Source organism: Salmo salar, chromosome ssa07, assembly GCF_905237065.1.
Source record: "Salmo salar chromosome ssa07, Ssal_v3.1, whole genome shotgun sequence".
In the NCBI taxonomy this organism is placed as follows: Eukaryota; Metazoa; Chordata; class Actinopteri; order Salmoniformes; family Salmonidae; genus Salmo; species Salmo salar.
In genome coordinates, this window is record NC_059448.1 from 49,719,177 (window position 1) to 49,738,259 (window position 19,083).

The 19,083-nt window shown below is 44.7% G+C and overlaps 1 protein-coding gene across 2 annotated transcripts; it reads left to right on the top strand.

Annotated features, from left to right (window-relative positions):
* The first annotated feature begins 5,770 nt into the window (after nucleotides 1–5,770).
* On the top strand, nucleotides 5,771–18,176 carry cl011 (CL011 protein). Of its 2 annotated transcripts, none has more exons than XM_014208359.2 (17): nucleotides 5,771–6,083; nucleotides 6,492–6,740; nucleotides 6,902–6,976; nucleotides 7,219–7,421; nucleotides 11,011–11,091; nucleotides 11,228–11,318; nucleotides 11,568–11,696; nucleotides 13,144–13,228; nucleotides 13,360–13,452; nucleotides 13,697–13,795; nucleotides 13,922–14,100; nucleotides 15,017–15,184; nucleotides 15,337–15,491; nucleotides 15,756–15,986; nucleotides 16,862–16,995; nucleotides 17,279–17,414; nucleotides 17,880–18,171. In XM_014208359.2, the coding sequence occupies exons 2-17, from the start codon at nucleotides 6,516–6,518 to the stop codon at nucleotides 17,914–17,916; spliced, it is 2,121 nt and encodes a 706-aa protein (XP_014063834.1). In that variant the 5' UTR covers nucleotides 5,771–6,083; nucleotides 6,492–6,515; the 3' UTR covers nucleotides 17,917–18,171.
* Nucleotides 18,177–19,083: the final 907 nt, after the last annotated feature.

Genomic DNA, 19,083 nt, shown 5'->3' on the forward strand with positions numbered 1-19,083 from the left:
CAATTAACCAAACATAGACATACACTCACTAGACTCCACATAGAACTACCTAGACATAAACCAAAACCCGGAAATACTAAACCAAACACCCTTTTAACAAACACACCACCCCGAACCACATAAAACAAATACCCTCTGCCACGCCCTGACCAAACTACAAAACAATTAACTTTATATACTGGCCAGGACGTGACAGTACCCCCCTTAAAGGTGCTACCCCGGAAGCACCTTAACAAAAAAAAAATAACCCCAAACAATACCCAAAAGAAAAATTCCCCCTTACTAAAGGGAGGGAAGGGAGGGTGGCTGCCGTCAACGACGGCACTGTGCTACACCCCCCCTCCCCAACCCACCTATTTTTTGGAGGTGGCTCCGGCTCAGGCCGTTCCAGGCTGTCTGGGCAGTCTGGCAGCTCGGGACAGTCTGGGCAGTGTGGCAGCTCGGGACAGTCTGGGCAGTCTGGCAGCTCGGGACATTCTGGGCAGTCTGGCAACTCGGGACCGTCTGGCAACTCGGGACCGTCTGGCAACTCGGGACCGTCTGGGCAGTCTGGCCACTCCGGCAGTTCAGGGCAGTCTGGCCACTCCGGCAGTTCAGCGCAGTCTGGCCACTCCGGCAGTTCAGCGCAGCTCTGACGACTGTTGACTGGCGGGCAGCTCTGACGATGACTGTTGACTGGCGGGCAGCTCTGACGATGACTGTTGACTGGCGGGCAGCTCTGACGATGACTGTTGACTGGCAGGCAGCTCTGACGATGACTGTTGACTGGCGGGCAGCTCTGACGATGACTGTTGACTGGCGGGCAGCTCTGACGATGACTGTTGACTGGCGGGCAGCTCTGACGATGACTGTTGACTGGCGGGCAGCTCTGACGATGACTGTTGACTGGCGGGCAGCTCCGACGACTGTTGACTGGCGAGGCTGGGTTTACGCACTTGCAGTTTAGTGCGGGGAGCGGGAACAGGACGAGTCGGACTGGGTGGACGCACTTCCGGGTCCGCACGAGAGACAGGAGCTGGAAACCCAGGGCTATGGAGGCGCACAGCCGGTCTAGATCTTACCTCCTGCACAACCCGCCTTGGCTGGATGGAACTAGTAACCCTGTACGAGCGGGGTGCTCGTACAGGGCAGACTGGGCTGTGCAGGGGCCTGATGGTAGCCGTGCGTAGAGCGGGAGTTGGGTAGCCTGGTCCTCGGAGGCGTACCGGCGACCAGATGCGCTGCGCAGGCATCCTCCTACCAGGCTGGATGCCCGCTCTAGCACGGCACCTGCGAGGGGCTGGAATAACGCGCACCGGACTGTGCGTGCGTATGGGTGAGGTAGTGCGCTCCTCAGCGAAACATAGCGCTCTCCACCCCATACCCTCCTCCATATAACCACGGGTAGCTGGCTTCCGGCTCTTCTTACGCCTAGCCAAACTACCCGTGTGCCCCCCAAATTTTTTTTTATTGGGGGTGCCTCTCGTGCATCTCCTTCAGCGCGTCCACTCTGGCCTCGTACCACCGCCTCTCTGCCTTGGCTGCCTCAATTTCCCACTGCGGGCGGCGATAATCCCCAGCCTGATGCCAGGGTCCGGCCCCGTCCAGAACTTCCTCCCAAGTCCACTTCTCCCGCCAGTCCAACTCGAACTCCGTCTGCTCCTTCCTCTGCTGCTTGGTCCTTTGGTGGTGGGTGATTCTGTCACGGTTGTTGTCGGTGAAGGAGGACCAATACGCAGCAGGTACGTGTATGCTCATCTTGATTTTTATTAACTACAAAAATGAACATACAAAATAACGAAACGAACGAACAACTACAAACAGTCTGGTAAAGCATACGGCTTACACACAGAACAATCACCCACAAATCACAAACACACCCTAATATATGGGACTCTCAATCAAAGGCAGATAGACAACACCTGCCTTCAACTGAGAGTCCCAACCCCAATTAACCAAACATAGACATACACTCACTAGACTCCACATAGAACTACCTAGACATAAACCAAAACCCGGAAATACTAAACCAAACACCCTTTTAACAAACACACCACCCCGAACCACATAAAACAAATACCCTCTGCCACGCCCTGACCAAACTACAAAACAACAGGACGTGACAAGTATAAAGGTTTGAGGTCCTCCAATCAGGGGTGAGAGTGGGGATGTGATTATTGTATGTTTTGCATTTAGTTATTTATGTTTTGTGTTTTGGTTTCATGCTGTGAGTATTGTCTGTGCTGGTGGATGCGCTCGCTTCCATGCCCTCCTGGATGTCGGGAGGGGCTCAGTCCTTCCCGCCCTGGGAAAATCTCTAGTGGCGGGGGCAGGGGCTTCGCCCTTCAGGCCTCTTGGGGCAGGTGGGGATGAGCGCACCCACTGACCAGAGCACCCCTTGATGGGAGCAGCCATTGATATTGTCATTGTATTGTTGTTTTAATATATATATATATATAGTGTTTAACATACACATTCAAAATGTATGAATAAAAAAACTATAATATTTTAAACACACATGAAGGTACCCATAAGCAATCATTTCTGATTATATATCTTTTTAACACAAATGTTGAAAATTGGTGGATATAGAATTTTGGAAAAAAACTCTTAAATAACTACAAAGTAATGATCTAGTTATTAACAAACTGTCCGAAGATCCCGACGATCGAAGGATATTTGATTGTGTGGGAAAGTGGGAGTGTACATTGGGCCAATAATAGTAGGGGCAAGCTGTGCAGCCAGCCATAGGCTATGACTGAAATCTTGCATCTGTGAATCAGTGTGGTTGATAGCCTATGCTATGTCGACCTTAGTTCAACAACTAGTGACCTCGTCATTGAGTCTGACTTATTGGTGTAATGGCTACCGTGTTAGCCTAACAACCACAGATATTTAGGCTCGAGTCCCGGTCACGACACCCAAAATTCTAAGAAGTGGTATGGAGCATCCTTCATGGTAAACACTGAGAGCATCGAAGGTGTGCCTGTGCATGAGTGACCTTGGACTGACAGTTGCAGAGACAGTTTGAGTCCAAACTAATTTACTACAGTTTTATAAACACTGATGATAATGAAGTTTATGATAGCGTATAGTGCAGGGTATATTGAGGCAGATAGATAGAGGCAGGTACAAAAGATAACTGAGTTGAGCGTTCCTCAGCTAAGCAGAACCCTCTCATTACAGAGGGCAATGGTGGTGCCAAAAGTCAATACTGTTATTGCATACTTTTTAAAGTTTGAAATAACAAAGGAGAAAATATATAAGGGATACAACAGAATAACATTTGAGCAAATAAAATACAATTTTGGTTCATGATAGGCGGAAACGAAAGGTTACAGAGGAAGGCTACATTATTCCGCCCTTTTCTCTTGCAATAAATCCTCTCGCGTTGCAAAAGATAATGAAATCCACGTTAACTCACCAACTTCCATTCCCATCTCTATCTCCGTGTCGCCATCCAATTTTGTCTCGGACAAAGAATCCATTTCAAGAATGTTGTCCCCACTCTCATTCATCTCAAATATGTCACCTATCACAAGTCATCAACGGTTAAACCTGGATAGCAAAATGTTACGGCAGAATTAACGCATCATGTAAGATCACCGCCAATGAGCTGCATGTATTTCAAAAGTTCCCACTTTATTTCTCAACATTGTTTCAAATGAAAAAACATTGCATGCTTTTTAGATCAAGTTCAAACTTGAGAGAATGGGTGGGGTAGTCCTACGAGTACTATGGGTACTTTAGGAGGTGTTTTTTTAGTAGTCCCCGACAGGCGGGTTTCCTCCCACAATGTAGTTATCAAACCAATGTAGGTCTGCCATTTCCGAGATCAGTTTTTGAGTGACTTGGCAGGACGGCCAGCTTTGTTACGCCCACATAAGTACGGTCTAATAATTGACTGTATATATATATATATATATATATATGCAACAGCATTCTTTAGGCCCGTATTGTAATATGAAACTGTTTTCCAGTTTCCATATGCAATGAATGATTCTCATTGGAAAATGTTATTATTGCATTTGCTGGTTATAGGTCTGTGATTCTCAACCAGGCGGCCCCTGGGGGGCATCAAAGAGCTTAGGGGTCCTGAAAAAGCAGTGATGAAATGAACAAAATGAACATAACAGTAGGAAGGCCAAAATACCTCACATTTAATTGAACAATCGTTTGACATCCATTCATATATTGTGCAATTTCATGTCTTGAGAAACCCGCACACTGCTCTTGGTAGTGTCACTGCTCTTTATTAAGCTTTACGTATCGGCCTCAAGGCCTTCGTCAGAGCTTTTTCAAAAAACAAAAAAAGCCCTGACGAAGGCCTTGAGTCCGATACATAAAGTTTTATAAAGAGCAGTGATACTAGCAAGAGCAGTGTGCGGGTTTCTTCTTTATTCTCATCTTATTCAACTGTTACCATGCACCTGCAACAAAGATCGCTCAGATGCGCGAGTGCCTTTTGAATTTTATATCTTGAGTGTTGACAATGAATATCGAGCACATCTTGTTATCTGTTCTGTTCCCAACCAAATTCCCTGTCAGATACTGTTCCATATACTGTTCCATATTAGATAGACCTACTGTTCCCTGTTCCATATTCGATGTACCTACTGTTCCCCACCATACTGTTTCCCATTAGATAAGTTCCATATCACAGTGTTCGCAGATACTTTTGTTCCCCATCTTCGCTTCCTATCAGGTACTGATACCCCATCAGATAGGTTTGGGTCAACTGTTCCTAATACTGTTCCCTATCAAATAGATACTGTCCCCCATCATAGTTGTGCCCTGACAAATACTGTTCCAACCTTTCTTATGATAATACAGAGTATAGCCATGATGACAAATTGAAATGAAAGCAAATACATGATTTGTCGAAATACATTATTTATATGATTAAATTAAAAATATTTAAATTGAACGTGTCATATGCTGCACATGGATTGTGCACATTTTCAACAGCAGGGATCATCAGCTAGATTCAGTCATGGCCCAATTTTGTCTTGAGGGGATGGTCTGGGGGGCGGAACATAATAAAAACATATTCGTACACTTCAAATTGAACGCAAGAAGCCTAAACAGATATAATATTTGACGAAAACAGAATCATTTCAAACCTTGATTACATTTGGGAACATTGGGGGCCGTCTTTCGGATGGGACGTTAAAACTGGTGTCCTTACTCTGTGGTCATTCAAAATCCCATGAAGTTTATTGTAAGAGTAGGGGTTTTCACCCCGGTGTCATGGCTAAATTCCCAACCTGCCCACATTCCATCATGGCCGCCTAATCATCCCCTCATTCCTAATTGGCATACATCACTCCTCACCTCTCCACCTTATAGCTGATGTGTGGTGAATGTTCTGACACAAAAATGGTTGCTCAGTTGGTAGAAAAGTGCTATATAAATCCAATACATTTATATTTTTTGGTATACAATCACATACATGGCGGCAGGTAGCCTAGTGGTTAGAGCGTTGGGCCAGTAACCGAAAGTCATTGTAAATAAGAATAAGAAAGAATAAGAATTTGTTCTTAACTGACTTGCCTAGTTAAATTAAAAACAATATGAATGGGAATACTTGGGGACATATTTCCAAAAATATAATCAATTTGAGCTATTTTCCTGGTGTTTTACAGCCTTTTATGTGCAACAATGAAAATTCTGAAAACTTGGGGGGCCAAATAAAACCAAATTTGGTCCGCGGGCCTCCACTTGGGGAACCCTGCTCAATTTATCTACGCAAAGAAGACGGGAACCATGAAAAGATGTTGAAGTAAGACACGGACCATCCATACACGACGGACATGGTTCCATCAATAACATCTACGTCCGCCTCTGATTTTTTTGTTTGTTGCTCCAGCATTATGTCGTTTATTTTATTTTATTACCTACATAGATAGCTATTAATTTAGTTGTGCAACTACAATCCGTATTTTCGTTGGTGGAAAGGATCCATACAATACGGGTGCTATATGGTGTAAAAACCTGACTTTATTTTAGACTAATTTGTAAGCTAACTGTTTGATAGTTTAGTTTGCCAGCCAGATTTGGGTTAACGTTGGAAAATCGACGCGCCTCAGTCTCATCGGTCCCAGGTACTTCTGCAGACGGCTCCCCCACTACTTAGCTAGCTAGCTAACGTAGCAATGAAGTTTTTTAATCGGTCTGGAAACTAGCTAGCTAAAGCTTGTAATTAAATCTAGCTAGCCAAGTTAAGTAAGCAAGCTAGCTAACGACCGTTATCCTAACGACATTGCAGGGGCCAGGGTAACTTATCTTAGCTAACTAACGTTAGCTAGCTAAATATATAGCTAAAGGACATTGTCATAGGGCATGTTTCTCTTTCAGCCTAGTTAGCTACTGTATATATTAGCAATGTAAATTGGTGTAAGTACGTAGTCTGCAGCTAGCTAACGTTACTGGTGCCTTGCTCTTTTCATCTAAATTGAGAAGAGATGGTATCTTAACACCAGACTAAATATTTCCACCTATCATCTCAACAGAACTCACAGAGGGCTGAACCAGAGATGAAGATGTTCTCAGTCTCCCACAAGACGGCCTTCGTGGTCGACCACTGCCCTTATATGGCAGAGTCCAGTCGGCAGCAGGTGGAGTGTGACGTGCTGACCAAGAGCCGTGGCCAGGGCATGATCCCGCTGGCCCCAGTGTCCAAGTCCCTGTGGACATGTGCTGTGGAGTGCTCCATGGAGTACTGCCGCATCCTCTATGACGTTTACCCCCTCAAGAAACTGGTGAGTCTCTCCATCCCATAGCCTGGCGGTGCCTGGTGGTCTAGTCTGTTTTAGCCCAGGTCAGGACGGAGTATAGTCTGTGCGTTGGCCAACTCGTCTGTGTGTATTCATATTCCGAGTTGAGCACAGCACATTATATTGCTTCAGTGGTTATGTTTCAGATCAACTACATTGTGAGTGATTCAGAGTTCCACATTCTGAACAGCTGGAGGCAAGAGGACCAAAGCACTCATGAGGTACTTTATTTCCATCTTCGAGAGATGGATGCTTATTTATCAACAGGGCAGCAATTTTGTACAGCACTAATTCTATGATTCTAAGCAATCTGTTGTTGAAAGTTTACAGCTTTTTGTTATTGCAATACTCACTACTACCAATCTCATTGTCTAATTTTGAGGTTAACTAATCCTGTCCAGATAGAGGTTTTGTTGTAATGTATTGTTGACTTGACCTGCTTCCCTTTGTATTCATGTGATAGCTCATGTCTGCTCTGGCAGCTGTGGGCCCACCTAACCCGCAGGAGGACCCTGAGTGTTGCAGCGTCCTTCACGGCCTGGTGGCAGCGGTGGAGTCACTGTGTAAGATCACTGAGTACCAGCACGAGGCACGCACCACCCTCATGGACACTGCTGACAGGGTGGCCAACAGGGGGCGCATTATCTGCCTCACAAACGCCAAGAGGTAAACATGAACATAATTAGTAAATAATTGTTTATTTATTATAATACCATTTTTTAGGGGATAGATCAGCTATGAAATTAACAGAAAGATTTGGAACTATCAAATAACATTACTTGTATAATTTCAAATCCCCAAATCCACCCACTTACTCATTCACAGGTTTTTCTTTATTTCTACTATTTTTTACATTGTAGAATAATAGTGAAGACATCAAAACTATAAAATAACACATGGAATCATGTAGTAACCAAAAAAAGTGTTCAACAAATCAAAATATATTTGAGATTCTTCAAAGTAGCCACCCTTTGCCTTGATGACAGCTTTGCACACTCTTGGCATTCTCTCAACCAGCAATTGCCTGGAATGCTTTTCCAACAGTCTTGGAGTTCCCACATATGCTGAGCACTTGTTGGCTGCTTTTCCTTCACTCTGCGGTCCAACTCATCCCAAACCACCTCAATTGGGTTGAGGTCGGGTGATTGTGGAGGCCAGGTCATCTGATGCAGCACTCCATCACTCTTCTTCTTGGTCAATTATCCCTTACACAGCCTGGAGGTGTGTTTTTGGTCATTGTCCTGTTGAAAAACAAATGATAGTCCCACTAAGCGCAAACCAGATGGGATGGCGTATCGCTGCAGAATACTGTGGTAGCCATGCTGGTTAAGTGTTCCTTGAATTCTAAATAAATCACAGACATTGTCACCAGCAAAGCACCATAACACCACCTCCTCCATGTTTTACAGTGGGAAATACACATGCAGAGATTATACGTTCACCCACACCGTCTCACAAAGACATGGCTGTTAGAACCAAAAATCTCCAATTTGGACTCCTGAACAAAGGACACATTTCCACCAGTCTAATGTCCATTGCTCGTGTTTCTTGGCCCAAGCAAGTCTCTTATTCTTATTGGTGTCCTTTAGTAGTGGTTTCTTTGCAGCAATTTGACCATGAAGGCCTGATTCACACAGTCTCCTCTGAACAGTTGATGTTGAGATGTGTCTGTTACTTGAACTTTTTGAAGCATTTATTTGGGCTGCAATTTCTGAGGCTGGTAACTCTAATGAACTTGTCCTCTGCAGCAGAGGTAACTCTGGGTCTTTCTTTCCTCATGAGAGCCAGTTCCATGATAGTTTTTGTGACTGTATTTGAAGAAACTTTCAAAGTTGTTGACATTTTCCAGATTGACTGACCTTTTTTATTTAACCAGGTAAGTTGACTGAGAACACATTCTCATTTACAGCAACAACCTGGTGAATAGTTACAGGGGAGAGGGATGAATGAGCCAATTGTGAACTGGGGATGATTCGGTGACCGTGATGGTATGAAGGCCAGATTGGAAATTTAGCCAGGACACTGGGGTTAACACCCTTACTCTTAGTGCCATGGGAACTTTAGTGACCACAGAGAGTCAGGACACCTGTTTAACTTCCCATCCAAAAGACAGCACCCTTCACAGGGCTTTGTCCCCAATCACTGCCCTGGGGCATTGGGATATTTTTTTCAACCAGAGGAAAGGGGGCCTCCTACTGGCACTCCAACACCACTTCCAGCAACATCTGGTCTCCCATCCAGGACCAACCCTGCTTAGCTTTAGAAGCAAGCCAGCAGTAGGATGCAGGGTGGTATGCTGCTGGCTTATGTCTTAAAGTAATGATGGCCTGTAATTTCTCTTTGTTTATTTGAGCTGTTCTTGCCATAATATGGGCTTTACCAAATAGGGCTATCTTCTGTATACCACCCCTACCAAACACATTAAGAAGGAAAACAAATCCACAAATTAACTTTTAAGATGGCACACCTGTTAATTGAAATGCATTCCAGGTGACTACCTCTTGAAGCTGGTTGAGAGAATGCTAAGAGTGTGCAAAGTTGTCATCAAGGCAAAGGGTGGCTACTTTGAAAAATCTCAAATATATTTTGTTTTAACACTTTTTTGCTCACTACATGATTCCATATGTGTTATTTCATACTTTTGATGTCTTCACTACAATGTAGAAAATATTAAAAATAAAGAAAAACCCTTGAATGAGTAGGTGTGTCCAAACTTTAGACTGGTCCTGTATATATACTATATATATATTTTTGTATTATGCCCCTTCCCCCCTCTCCCCTAGTTGTAGGACCTGTGGAAAACATTACAATTCTATATATACACTGAGTGTACTTTACATAGACCAGGGATCATCAACTGGCTTCAGCTGCAGGCCGATTTAAAAAATAAATAAAATAATAATAATAAAAAATAAAATAAATTAAATTCATGAGTGAATGTTCAGGGGGCCGGAACATAATTACAAATAATGTATAGACTGCACATTGACCACAAAAAGCCCAAACAGAAGACTAAAACCTAATCACTTCAAACCTTGCTGACATTTGTATACAATTACACATTTCTATTATGCGTGATAATACTTTGGAACAGATTTCCGAAATTAAAATCACTTGGAGCTGATTTGCTGGTCTTTTTACAGTCTTTTATGTCCAACAATAAAAAAATATATATTTTTGTTAATATAATTTTTGGGCCGCCAGTTGGGGAACCCTGACATAGACTGATCAGGTGAATCCAGGTGAAAGCTATGATGCCTTATTGATGTCACTTGTTAAATCCATTTCAATCACTGTAGATCAGGGCTCTCCAACACTGTTCCTGGAGAGCTACCGTCCTGTAAGTTCTCCAACCCTAATCTAGCATACCTGATTGTCATAATTAGCTGGTTGATAAGATGAATCGGGTTAGTTACAACTGGGGTTGGAACAAAAACATACAGGAGGGTAGCTCTCCAGGAACAGGGTTGTGGAGCCCTGGTATAGATGAAAGGGAGGAGGCAGGGTAAATAAGGATTTTTAAGCCTTGAGACAATTGAGACGTTGATTGTGTGTGTCATTCAGAGGGTAAATGGGCAAGACACAATATTTGTGCCTTTGAACGGGATATGGTAATTGGTGCCAGGTGCACCGGTTTGAGTGTCAAGAACTGCAATGCTGCTGGGTTTTCCAAGCTCAACAGTTTCCCGTGTATATCAAGAATGGTCCACCACTCAAAGGACATCCAGCGAACTTGACACAACTGTGGGAAGCATTGGAGTCAACATAGGCCACCATCCCTATGGAATGCTTTCGACAGCTTGTAGAGTCCATGCCCCGACGAATTGACCACTACAATCTTAATTCCAACCCTCAGATGTCCACAGACTAACCCATCTTTCCCAGGACACTACAGTTTTAATATTTCCTTTTGCAATACATTCTTCTATTTTACTGTGAAGACTTACGAAGGTCTTGAACCTCTGTTTGTGCCAAGATTTCCCTTAAAATAAATACTCATATTTCCCATTGATTGATGGTGGTTTTTCAGATCTCCTAACAGTGCTGTTTGTAGGTCCCTCTGAACACAGACATTATGACTTAACAACCACTCCTGGACCTGACTCCAAAAGTGAACCACTGAAGGACCGTACCAAAAGAGATGATCTATTGATTCTGTTAAACCTGGTTATTAATTGAGAACCTGTAGATACTGAAGTAATGCCCATCTTTGATGGAAATCCTAATGGGGGTATTGTGTGTTTGTCTGTTACAGTGACACCCATGTGCGAATGCTGGAGGACTGTGTGCAAGAGACCATTCTAGAGCAAAACAAGATGGCAGCAGGCTCAGACAGGTATGAGAGATTGAGAAGAGAATAATAATGTTTTTACACTCTTTTCCTCTCGAAGCATCTTAGAAGGGCTTCGAGAGGATCCTAAGGAAGTGTCTTGAATCCTTCCGATGCATTCCAGTGTGTCTCTGTGTTTTAGACTGATGCCTATCCAGCAGTGTGAGCTGGTGCTCGTCCACATCTTCCCTCAAGGAGAGGACACCCTGGTCTCAGACCGGCCAAAGAAAGAGGTAGGTTTAAATTGACTCTGTTTTCACCTAGTCTAAAGGTTAATCTAGATATGTATAACATCGCTCCAAACACACTTTGTCATATCAACACATACTTAATCTGATGGAGATAAAGTATACTGTTAGTATCCTGTAAACGTGTGCTCATTTCCACATGCTGTAGTTACAAAGTTCTATAGAGATGGCATACAATAAAAAATGGTATGCTACTTTGTTAAAGTCCTACATAGTCTTCCTCTGTACCGGCAGGTCTCCTCTCTGCTGACCAGCGAGGTTCACAGTGTGCGGGCAGGGAGGCACCTGGCCACCAAACTCAACATTCTAGTGCAGCAGCACTTTGACCTTGCCTCCACCACCATCACCAACATCCCAATGAAGGTATGTCTTCTGTCCTCTGCTCTCCCAAGGTTCAGGCCTTCACCAGCCGCATCTATAACCTTTCACCCTTTTCACTAACTCCCACCCATTACTTCCTTCAGGGCTGTGTCCCAGCAGTCTTGAGTTAACTATTTTCCTGCCTCCTTCATGTCATGACTGATGTTAGATTAGCTATTTAAGGTATAAGGTGGGCTATTTTTGATGACTGGACGAACGTTTGAAAAGGGCGACGTTCCGTCTGCAAAATGACCTAGCCTGACCCGCCCACTTATTTTCTCTGCATCCACAAACCAACGCATTACACATTTTCTATTGGCCTTTCCACCCAATGCACCTATCGCTTCACTCGCCTCAACCTTCTGATACCCTAACCTTGCCACACCCCCACCCCATCCTCGGCCCCAAAATGTCCCAAACTTCCTTCTCCTTCCCCGTCAGCCATTGTGCACTATGATTTTACACACTGTTCTTTGTTTGTTCATCATCATGTTGAAATGACTCTTGGAACCGCTGCTGTTTTCATGCTGTATTTTCTGTTTTGCTAGCCCACATTAAATGTTTGCGAGCAGGTCAGTACTCTTAAACACACACCAAGAGGGACCGCAGAACGCAAGGCTGTGTGGATTGGTTTTGTCCATCCATCGGACGCTCAACGGCCCTCACTTTTGATTGGCCGCTGATTGTCCACTTGACATTCCAGCAGCCAATCAGAGTTGAGAGTGTTAGCATGTTTGGTGGATGAGAATGTACGCATTATGTGCCCTGTAGTTTGCCCCCCCCCCGGCCTCATGTCCTGTCTGACTCCTTGTTGGTGCCTTCTCTACCTCAGAGTTGATTGGTCGCAGTCCCTCCTTGTAGTGTCTTGTTGTGGTCCTTTGTGCTGTGTTGAGTAGTACGTATTGATATCAGACCACCCTCTGTCCCTCCTTTCCTTCTCTCTTTCCTCTCTCTTTCTCTCTTTCTTTCTCTCATCTGAATAGTAAGTCATTTAGTCCTTAGCCATGATAGGCAGGTAGACGCCTATCTCCTAACTTTCGCCCCAAATGTTTTTGTCCTCCGTGTAGTCCCATGTTATTCATCTGGGTTAGAAAACATGTACAGCCCTTTTCACTGAAGTACACGTCAGACCCTTAAACTTTGGACTGCAACAACCACAGCTATCCAGCTTCACATCACCGGAATCACCTTATAGGAAGAACGGAAGAGAGAACAAAAGAGAGAGAGACGATGCAAAGATCAGTGGTTTATGCATTTGCTAGTACTTCTCGAACCCTTGTTGTTAACATGAAAGCAGCAGTGTTTGTTTGTCTTGACAGCAGTGGATAGGCACTCACTACTGCAAGTCGCTCTGGATAAGAGCGTCTGCCAAATGACTACAATGTCAATGAAAAGGATACCTCGCTGACGTCTCTTTTTTTGGTCTTCTCCGTCCCCTGTGGGTGTGAAGGAGGAGCAGCACGCCAACACGTCGGCCAATTACGACGTAGAGCTCCTGCATCACAGGGACGCCCATCTTGAGTTCTTCAAAAGTGGTGAGGTTTTAAGAAAGGATAATAAAATAATCTATTGTTTTGGCCACTAAATGATTGTGGCTTGGCCATAAAACCACTACAGTAAACATTCAGTTTCTCCCTTTCATCTCTCCTCTTTTTCTGTTGTTCAGGCGACCTGCACATGGCTGGTAGTACGAGTCGAGACAGTGGACTTAAGGAAACAGTTACGCTTAAGTGGTGCACTCCTCGCACCAACAGTGTAGGTAGGCACCATGAACCCTGGGAAACTTTATTTGTTGTCGCGCTAACTGAATGAAAAGTCTCGGTAGAGGTGGGGCTTGAGTGGCGTTTGAAATTATAAAGATAAAAGAAGAGATTGAAAAATGGCTGAAAATGTCCTTGATATCGACACATCAAAGTCCCAAGAGCATTTTCTGTTGTAATATTCTCTTTTGGCTTATCTGGATATTTCCCATCTTTCTTGCGTGTGTGTCTGTGTGTGAACTGGTGGCTCAGAACTGCACTACTGCACTGGAGCCTATCGGATCTCGCCTACGGACGTCAACAGCCGACCCTCATCGTGTTTGACCAACTTCTTGCTGAACGGTGAGCCTGAATATTTTTGCCCCGACCCCTTGCCTCTACCCCCTACCCTAAATGTTAATACTACTTGCATACGGAAAATACAAACAAATGTAGTTGAAATACAGATGGTGATTGATTGCATTGCAGGTCGCTCAGTGCTGCTGGAGCAGCCCAGGAAGTCCGGGTCAAAGGTCATCAGCCACATGCTGAGCAGCCACGGCGGGGAGATCTTCCTGCACGTGCTCAATAGCACCCGCTCCACCCTGGAGGACCCTCCCTCCATTAGCGAGGGCTGCGGGGGCCGGGTGACTGACTACCGCATCACTGTAAGCCCCTCCCACCCCTTCCTCCTCTACCCCATAGTGACTGACTACCACATCACTGTAAGCCCTTCCCACCCTGTCCTCCTCTACCCCATAGTGACTGACTACCACATCACTGTAAGCCCTTCCCACCCTGTCCTCCTCTACCCCATAGTGACTGACTACCACATCACTGTAAGCCCCTTCCTCCTCTACCCCATAGTGACTGACTACCACATCACTGTAAGCCCCTTCCTCCTCTACCCCATAGTGACTGACTACCACATCACTGTAAGCCCCTTCCTCCTCTACCCCATAGTGACTGACTACCACATCACTGTAAGCCCATTCCTCCTCTACCCCATAGTGACTGACTACCACATCACTGTAAGCCCCTTCCTCCTCTACCCCATAGTGACTGACTACCACATCACTGTAAGCCCCTTCCTCCTCTACCCCATAGTGACTGACTACCACATCACTGTAAGCCCCTTCCTCCTCTACCCCATAGTGACTGACTACCACATCACTGTAAGCCCCTTCCTCCTCTACCCCATAGTGACTGACTACCACATCACTGTAAGCCCCTTCCTCCTCTACCCCATAGTGACTGACTACCACATCACTGTAAGCCCCTTCCTCCTCTACCCCATAGTGACTGACTACCACATCACTGTAAGGGGCAGAGGAGGTTTAGTCACAACTAATTGGAGTTTGTTTACAAATCTAATGCATATAAAATGTCAACGTGAAAACACATAAACAACGAATTGGTGTAACAGCTGTCTACTGTGTTCTATGTAACAATGTGTACCTGTAATGTCCTATATTTACACTGTGTCTATGTAACTACCATGTTAACATTGGTAGGTATAAAATACACTTATTCTAAAGTGGGACCAAAAGTTTGATACCAGTATTTTTGGGGTGTCTGCTGCAGGACTTCGGAGAGTTCATGAGGGAGAACCGTCTGACTCCTGTCCCAGAGTCCCCAGACGCTGAGGCTAGTGGGAAGCCCCCGGCGGAGAGGGCCAAAGCCCAGCTGGAGCGTTACACTCGCTATTGGCCAATGATCATCTCCCAGACCACCATCTTCAACATGCAGGCGGTGAGCAGGACAACAGCCTTCTTTCACACACTGCACAGTTGCTCACCTCACATCACTCGTTTGATTTATTTTTTAACGGTCTGTGTCATTTTGTGTTCATTGTATGTGTGTGACTGTGTATGTGTTAATTGTGTGTGGTGTGTGTGATCCAGGTGGTTCCGCTGGCTAACCTCATAGTGAAGGAGAGTCTGAGTGAGGAGGACTTGCTGACCTGCCAGAAGACCGTTTACAACCTGGTGGATATGGAGAGGAAGAACGACCCTCTTCCCATCTCCACTGTGGGCTCCAGGGGAAAGGGCCCTAAAAGGTAGTCTGTCTCTGTGTGAGAGAGAGACTCATGTTGTGGCTTAGTGTCACTCCCTGAGTGTTTAGGGGTGGGAAACAGTGTGTGAGTGAGTGGGTGTGTGTACATGTTTGTTTTTATGTGTGTGTTTGTATGTTAAGGATGTGTGCGGAAGAGAGTGAATTGGGGAGAGAGTCTGAAAGTGTAACTGTGTCGCTCCCTGACTGTTTGGAGGTGGGAACCGTATATAAGTGTCCTGACTGGTTACTGTCCCCCCCCGGGCTTTAGGGATGAGCAGTACCGCATCATGTGGAACGAGCTGGAGACTCTGGTGAAGACCCACGTGGCGGGCAGCGAGCGACACCAGAGGGTTCTGGACTGCATCATCGCCTGCCGCAGCAAACCCCCCGAGGAGGAGGAGAGGAAGAAACGGGGGAGGAAGAGGGAGGACAAGGAGGACAAGGCAGAGAAGAACATCAACAAGGATTCAGAGGACAAGAGTTGGCAGGAGTCAGAGAGGTCAGGGTGACACAACACACATTTTGTTTGACCTTAAGCCTGACCTACTGTTTTTAACAACAGACCCTGCATCCAATCAACTCTGTGATTCTGAAAAAAATCCTGTCTGAAAAATATATTTTTAAAATAATATATACAGTACCAGTCAAAAGTTTGGACACACCTACTCATTCAAGGGTTTGTCTTTATTTTTTCCTATTTTCTACATTGTAGAAAAGTAGTGAAGACATCAACACTATGAAATAACACATATGGAATTATGTATTAACCAAAAAAAGTGTTAAACAAATCACCCCAAGCCACCCTTTGCCTTGATGACAGCATTGCACACTCTTGGCACACTTCTCTCAACCAGCTTCACCAGGAGTGCTTTTCCAACAGTCTTGAAGGAGTTCCCACATATGCTGAGCACTTGTTAGGTGTCCAAACTTTTGACTGGTACTGTATATACCGGTTTAGTATTTCACCCTGGTATTCTCCTGGTCACTGTCATACTGTGTTGCATTCTACCCCCAAGCCATAAGACTCCTGAACAGCTAATCAGAGGGCTACCCAGAACCCTCTTTTACGCTGCTGCTACTCTCCGTTTATTTACATTTTTACATTTTATAATAGTTTATAATCTATGCATAGTCACTTGAACTCTACCTGCATGTACATATTACCTCAATTACCTTGACTAATCGGTGCCCCCGCACATTGACTCTGTACCTCTGTATTTTACTGCTGCTGTTTAATTATTCGTTACTTTTATTTTCTATTTTCTACTTAACACTTTTTTACTTCTTAAAGCATTGTTGGTTAAGGGCTTGTAAGTAAGCGTTTCACTGTTGTATTCGGCGCATGTGACAAATAAAATGTGATTCCTCCACCAGGCTGAAGGGGGCGGTAGAGCGTGGAAAGGAGGAGCAGGGGGAGTCGGAGGTCATAAAGGATTCTCCTGACTCGCCAGAGCCTCTCAACAAGAAGCCCCGTCTGGAAGAGATCCAACTACCTGAAAAAGCCAAAGGTGCATGCCACCCCCCCTTCTGGTTGGCCTTGACCTTATTGTCCTCAGATCCATGGTGTGAACTGGTGTGGTCCATGGTGTGAACTATTTGTTGAATGCCAAGTTCATGATTATCATTGCAATGAGTAGTATTCTATTATTATAATTTGTTTTTTGTCTCATCACTGCATGAATGACCTTTTTTATTCAGAGACAATACATTGATAAGGCGTGCCATTACCAGTATTGTTCCTTTCCACTGATCTTTCTGTCTCTGTGTTTTCGGCCTGTGGTTACAATGTAGGTCCGGTGTCCCTGCTCACCATGTGGACTAACAGAATCACTGTGGCCAACTCCAGGAAACACCAGGAGTTTGCCGGAAGGATCAGCTCTGTGAACAACAAGGCAGAGTTATACCAGCACCTTAAAGATGAGAATGGGTGTGTGATAATGTGCTGTATAAAACCATTCCCCACATCAGTGTATTATAGCCCCTAGTTCTAATTAAGCAATAAAGCCCAAGGAGGTGTGTTATATGGCCAATATACTATGGCTAAGGGCTGTTCTTATGCACAATGCAACGCGAAGTGCCTGGACACAGCCCCTTAGCCGTGGTATATTGGCCATACACCACAAACCTCAGAGGTGCCTTATTGCTATTATAAACTGGTTACCAAAGTAATTAGAGCAGTAAAAATACATGTTTTGTCATACCCGTTGTATACAGTCTGATGTACCACGTCTGTCAGCCAATCAGCATTCAGGGCTTGAGCCACCCAGTTTATAATGTTTGATAGAGATGTTGTAGTTTGTTTTCTTGACTGAAATCTGATTGTCCAGTGCCTGTTATGGAGTAGACGGTCTTATGATAAATAATTAGTTGACTTTTTTTCTACTGTTAACAGAATGGACCTCCACGAGAATGGGAAAGCCACCAGATGATGTGACCTGTCTCTGTACAGGATGCACCCACTCCACTGAACACCTTACCACAGCAGGAATATGAGCTTGGACCAGAGATCATGTCAATCTGAGGTGTATGGACTGTCCTCCCCTACTCTGTCCATACCAGGCATAGATTAATGGGTAGCAGTCAGACTTTGTAATTTTTAGAGTGATTTTTGTTCGTTTTCTACCCACGTTTGTATGGATAGGCTCACATATTGTGTGAAGCAATAAAGTTGTCAACAGGCAGTATTTTCTTTCTGTGCCGTTCTACTTTTCTCACGGTTAGGTTAATGGTACGGTGACCGCGAATGGTTGGCATCAAGTCTCATATATATATATATATATATATATATATAACAAAATGCAGTTTTGTCAGTTTGGAAGGTTTTTGTCTGAAATATAGTAAAATCCAGTTACTATGGATATTGTATCTTAATTCTACTTTAAGATTCCTCAATGAAATGAAAAACGACAATTTTCATGCTTTGTTGTACGTTTTGGTACATAGAAGTACAAATGTGTGTAGATTATCACAGCAATACAAAGTTCCAGTATAAAAGGCACATTCATAATTGCCCTCCTAAGATCCATTAATACTTTGTCTTCCAAAACGGTGGTGCAACACATTTGTCTCAACAACCCTCGTAGTGGCATGAGTAGTGTGTGTATGAACATGTCACAACCTCACTTCCAAGAATGGATTCATTTGTTTGTATGCTTTTCTTCTTGGGATTTGTATTCCCATGGTCTGCTATGTGGGTATTGTGGTGGGAACTGGTATTGTGGAGGTGGGTGAAAAGACACTGCTCTTGATAAGGCAGTCTGCCCTGGAGATTTGTGGGAGAGAGATGCTCTCCACTGGCTGGTGAGGCGTTAAGCCACAACCTCGGGGGAGGTGTGGGTACTGCTGGTTGAAACGGGGGGCATCCTTGGCCTTATTGTCCTCAGATCCATGGTGTGACCTGGGACAACCCCCTCTGAGGGCCAAATCGCAAGAGTCCTTACCCTCACACGGCTTCTACAGAAATAGAAAACTGTAAATGTAAGGGTGACTGCCAGAAAGAGGCAGCAGACCACTAGCAGAGCTGTCAACACACTGGCCATCCAATGAGGGGTCTGTCTGTCGCACTGATACACCAGTGGGTTCCGAGGCTGGGACGG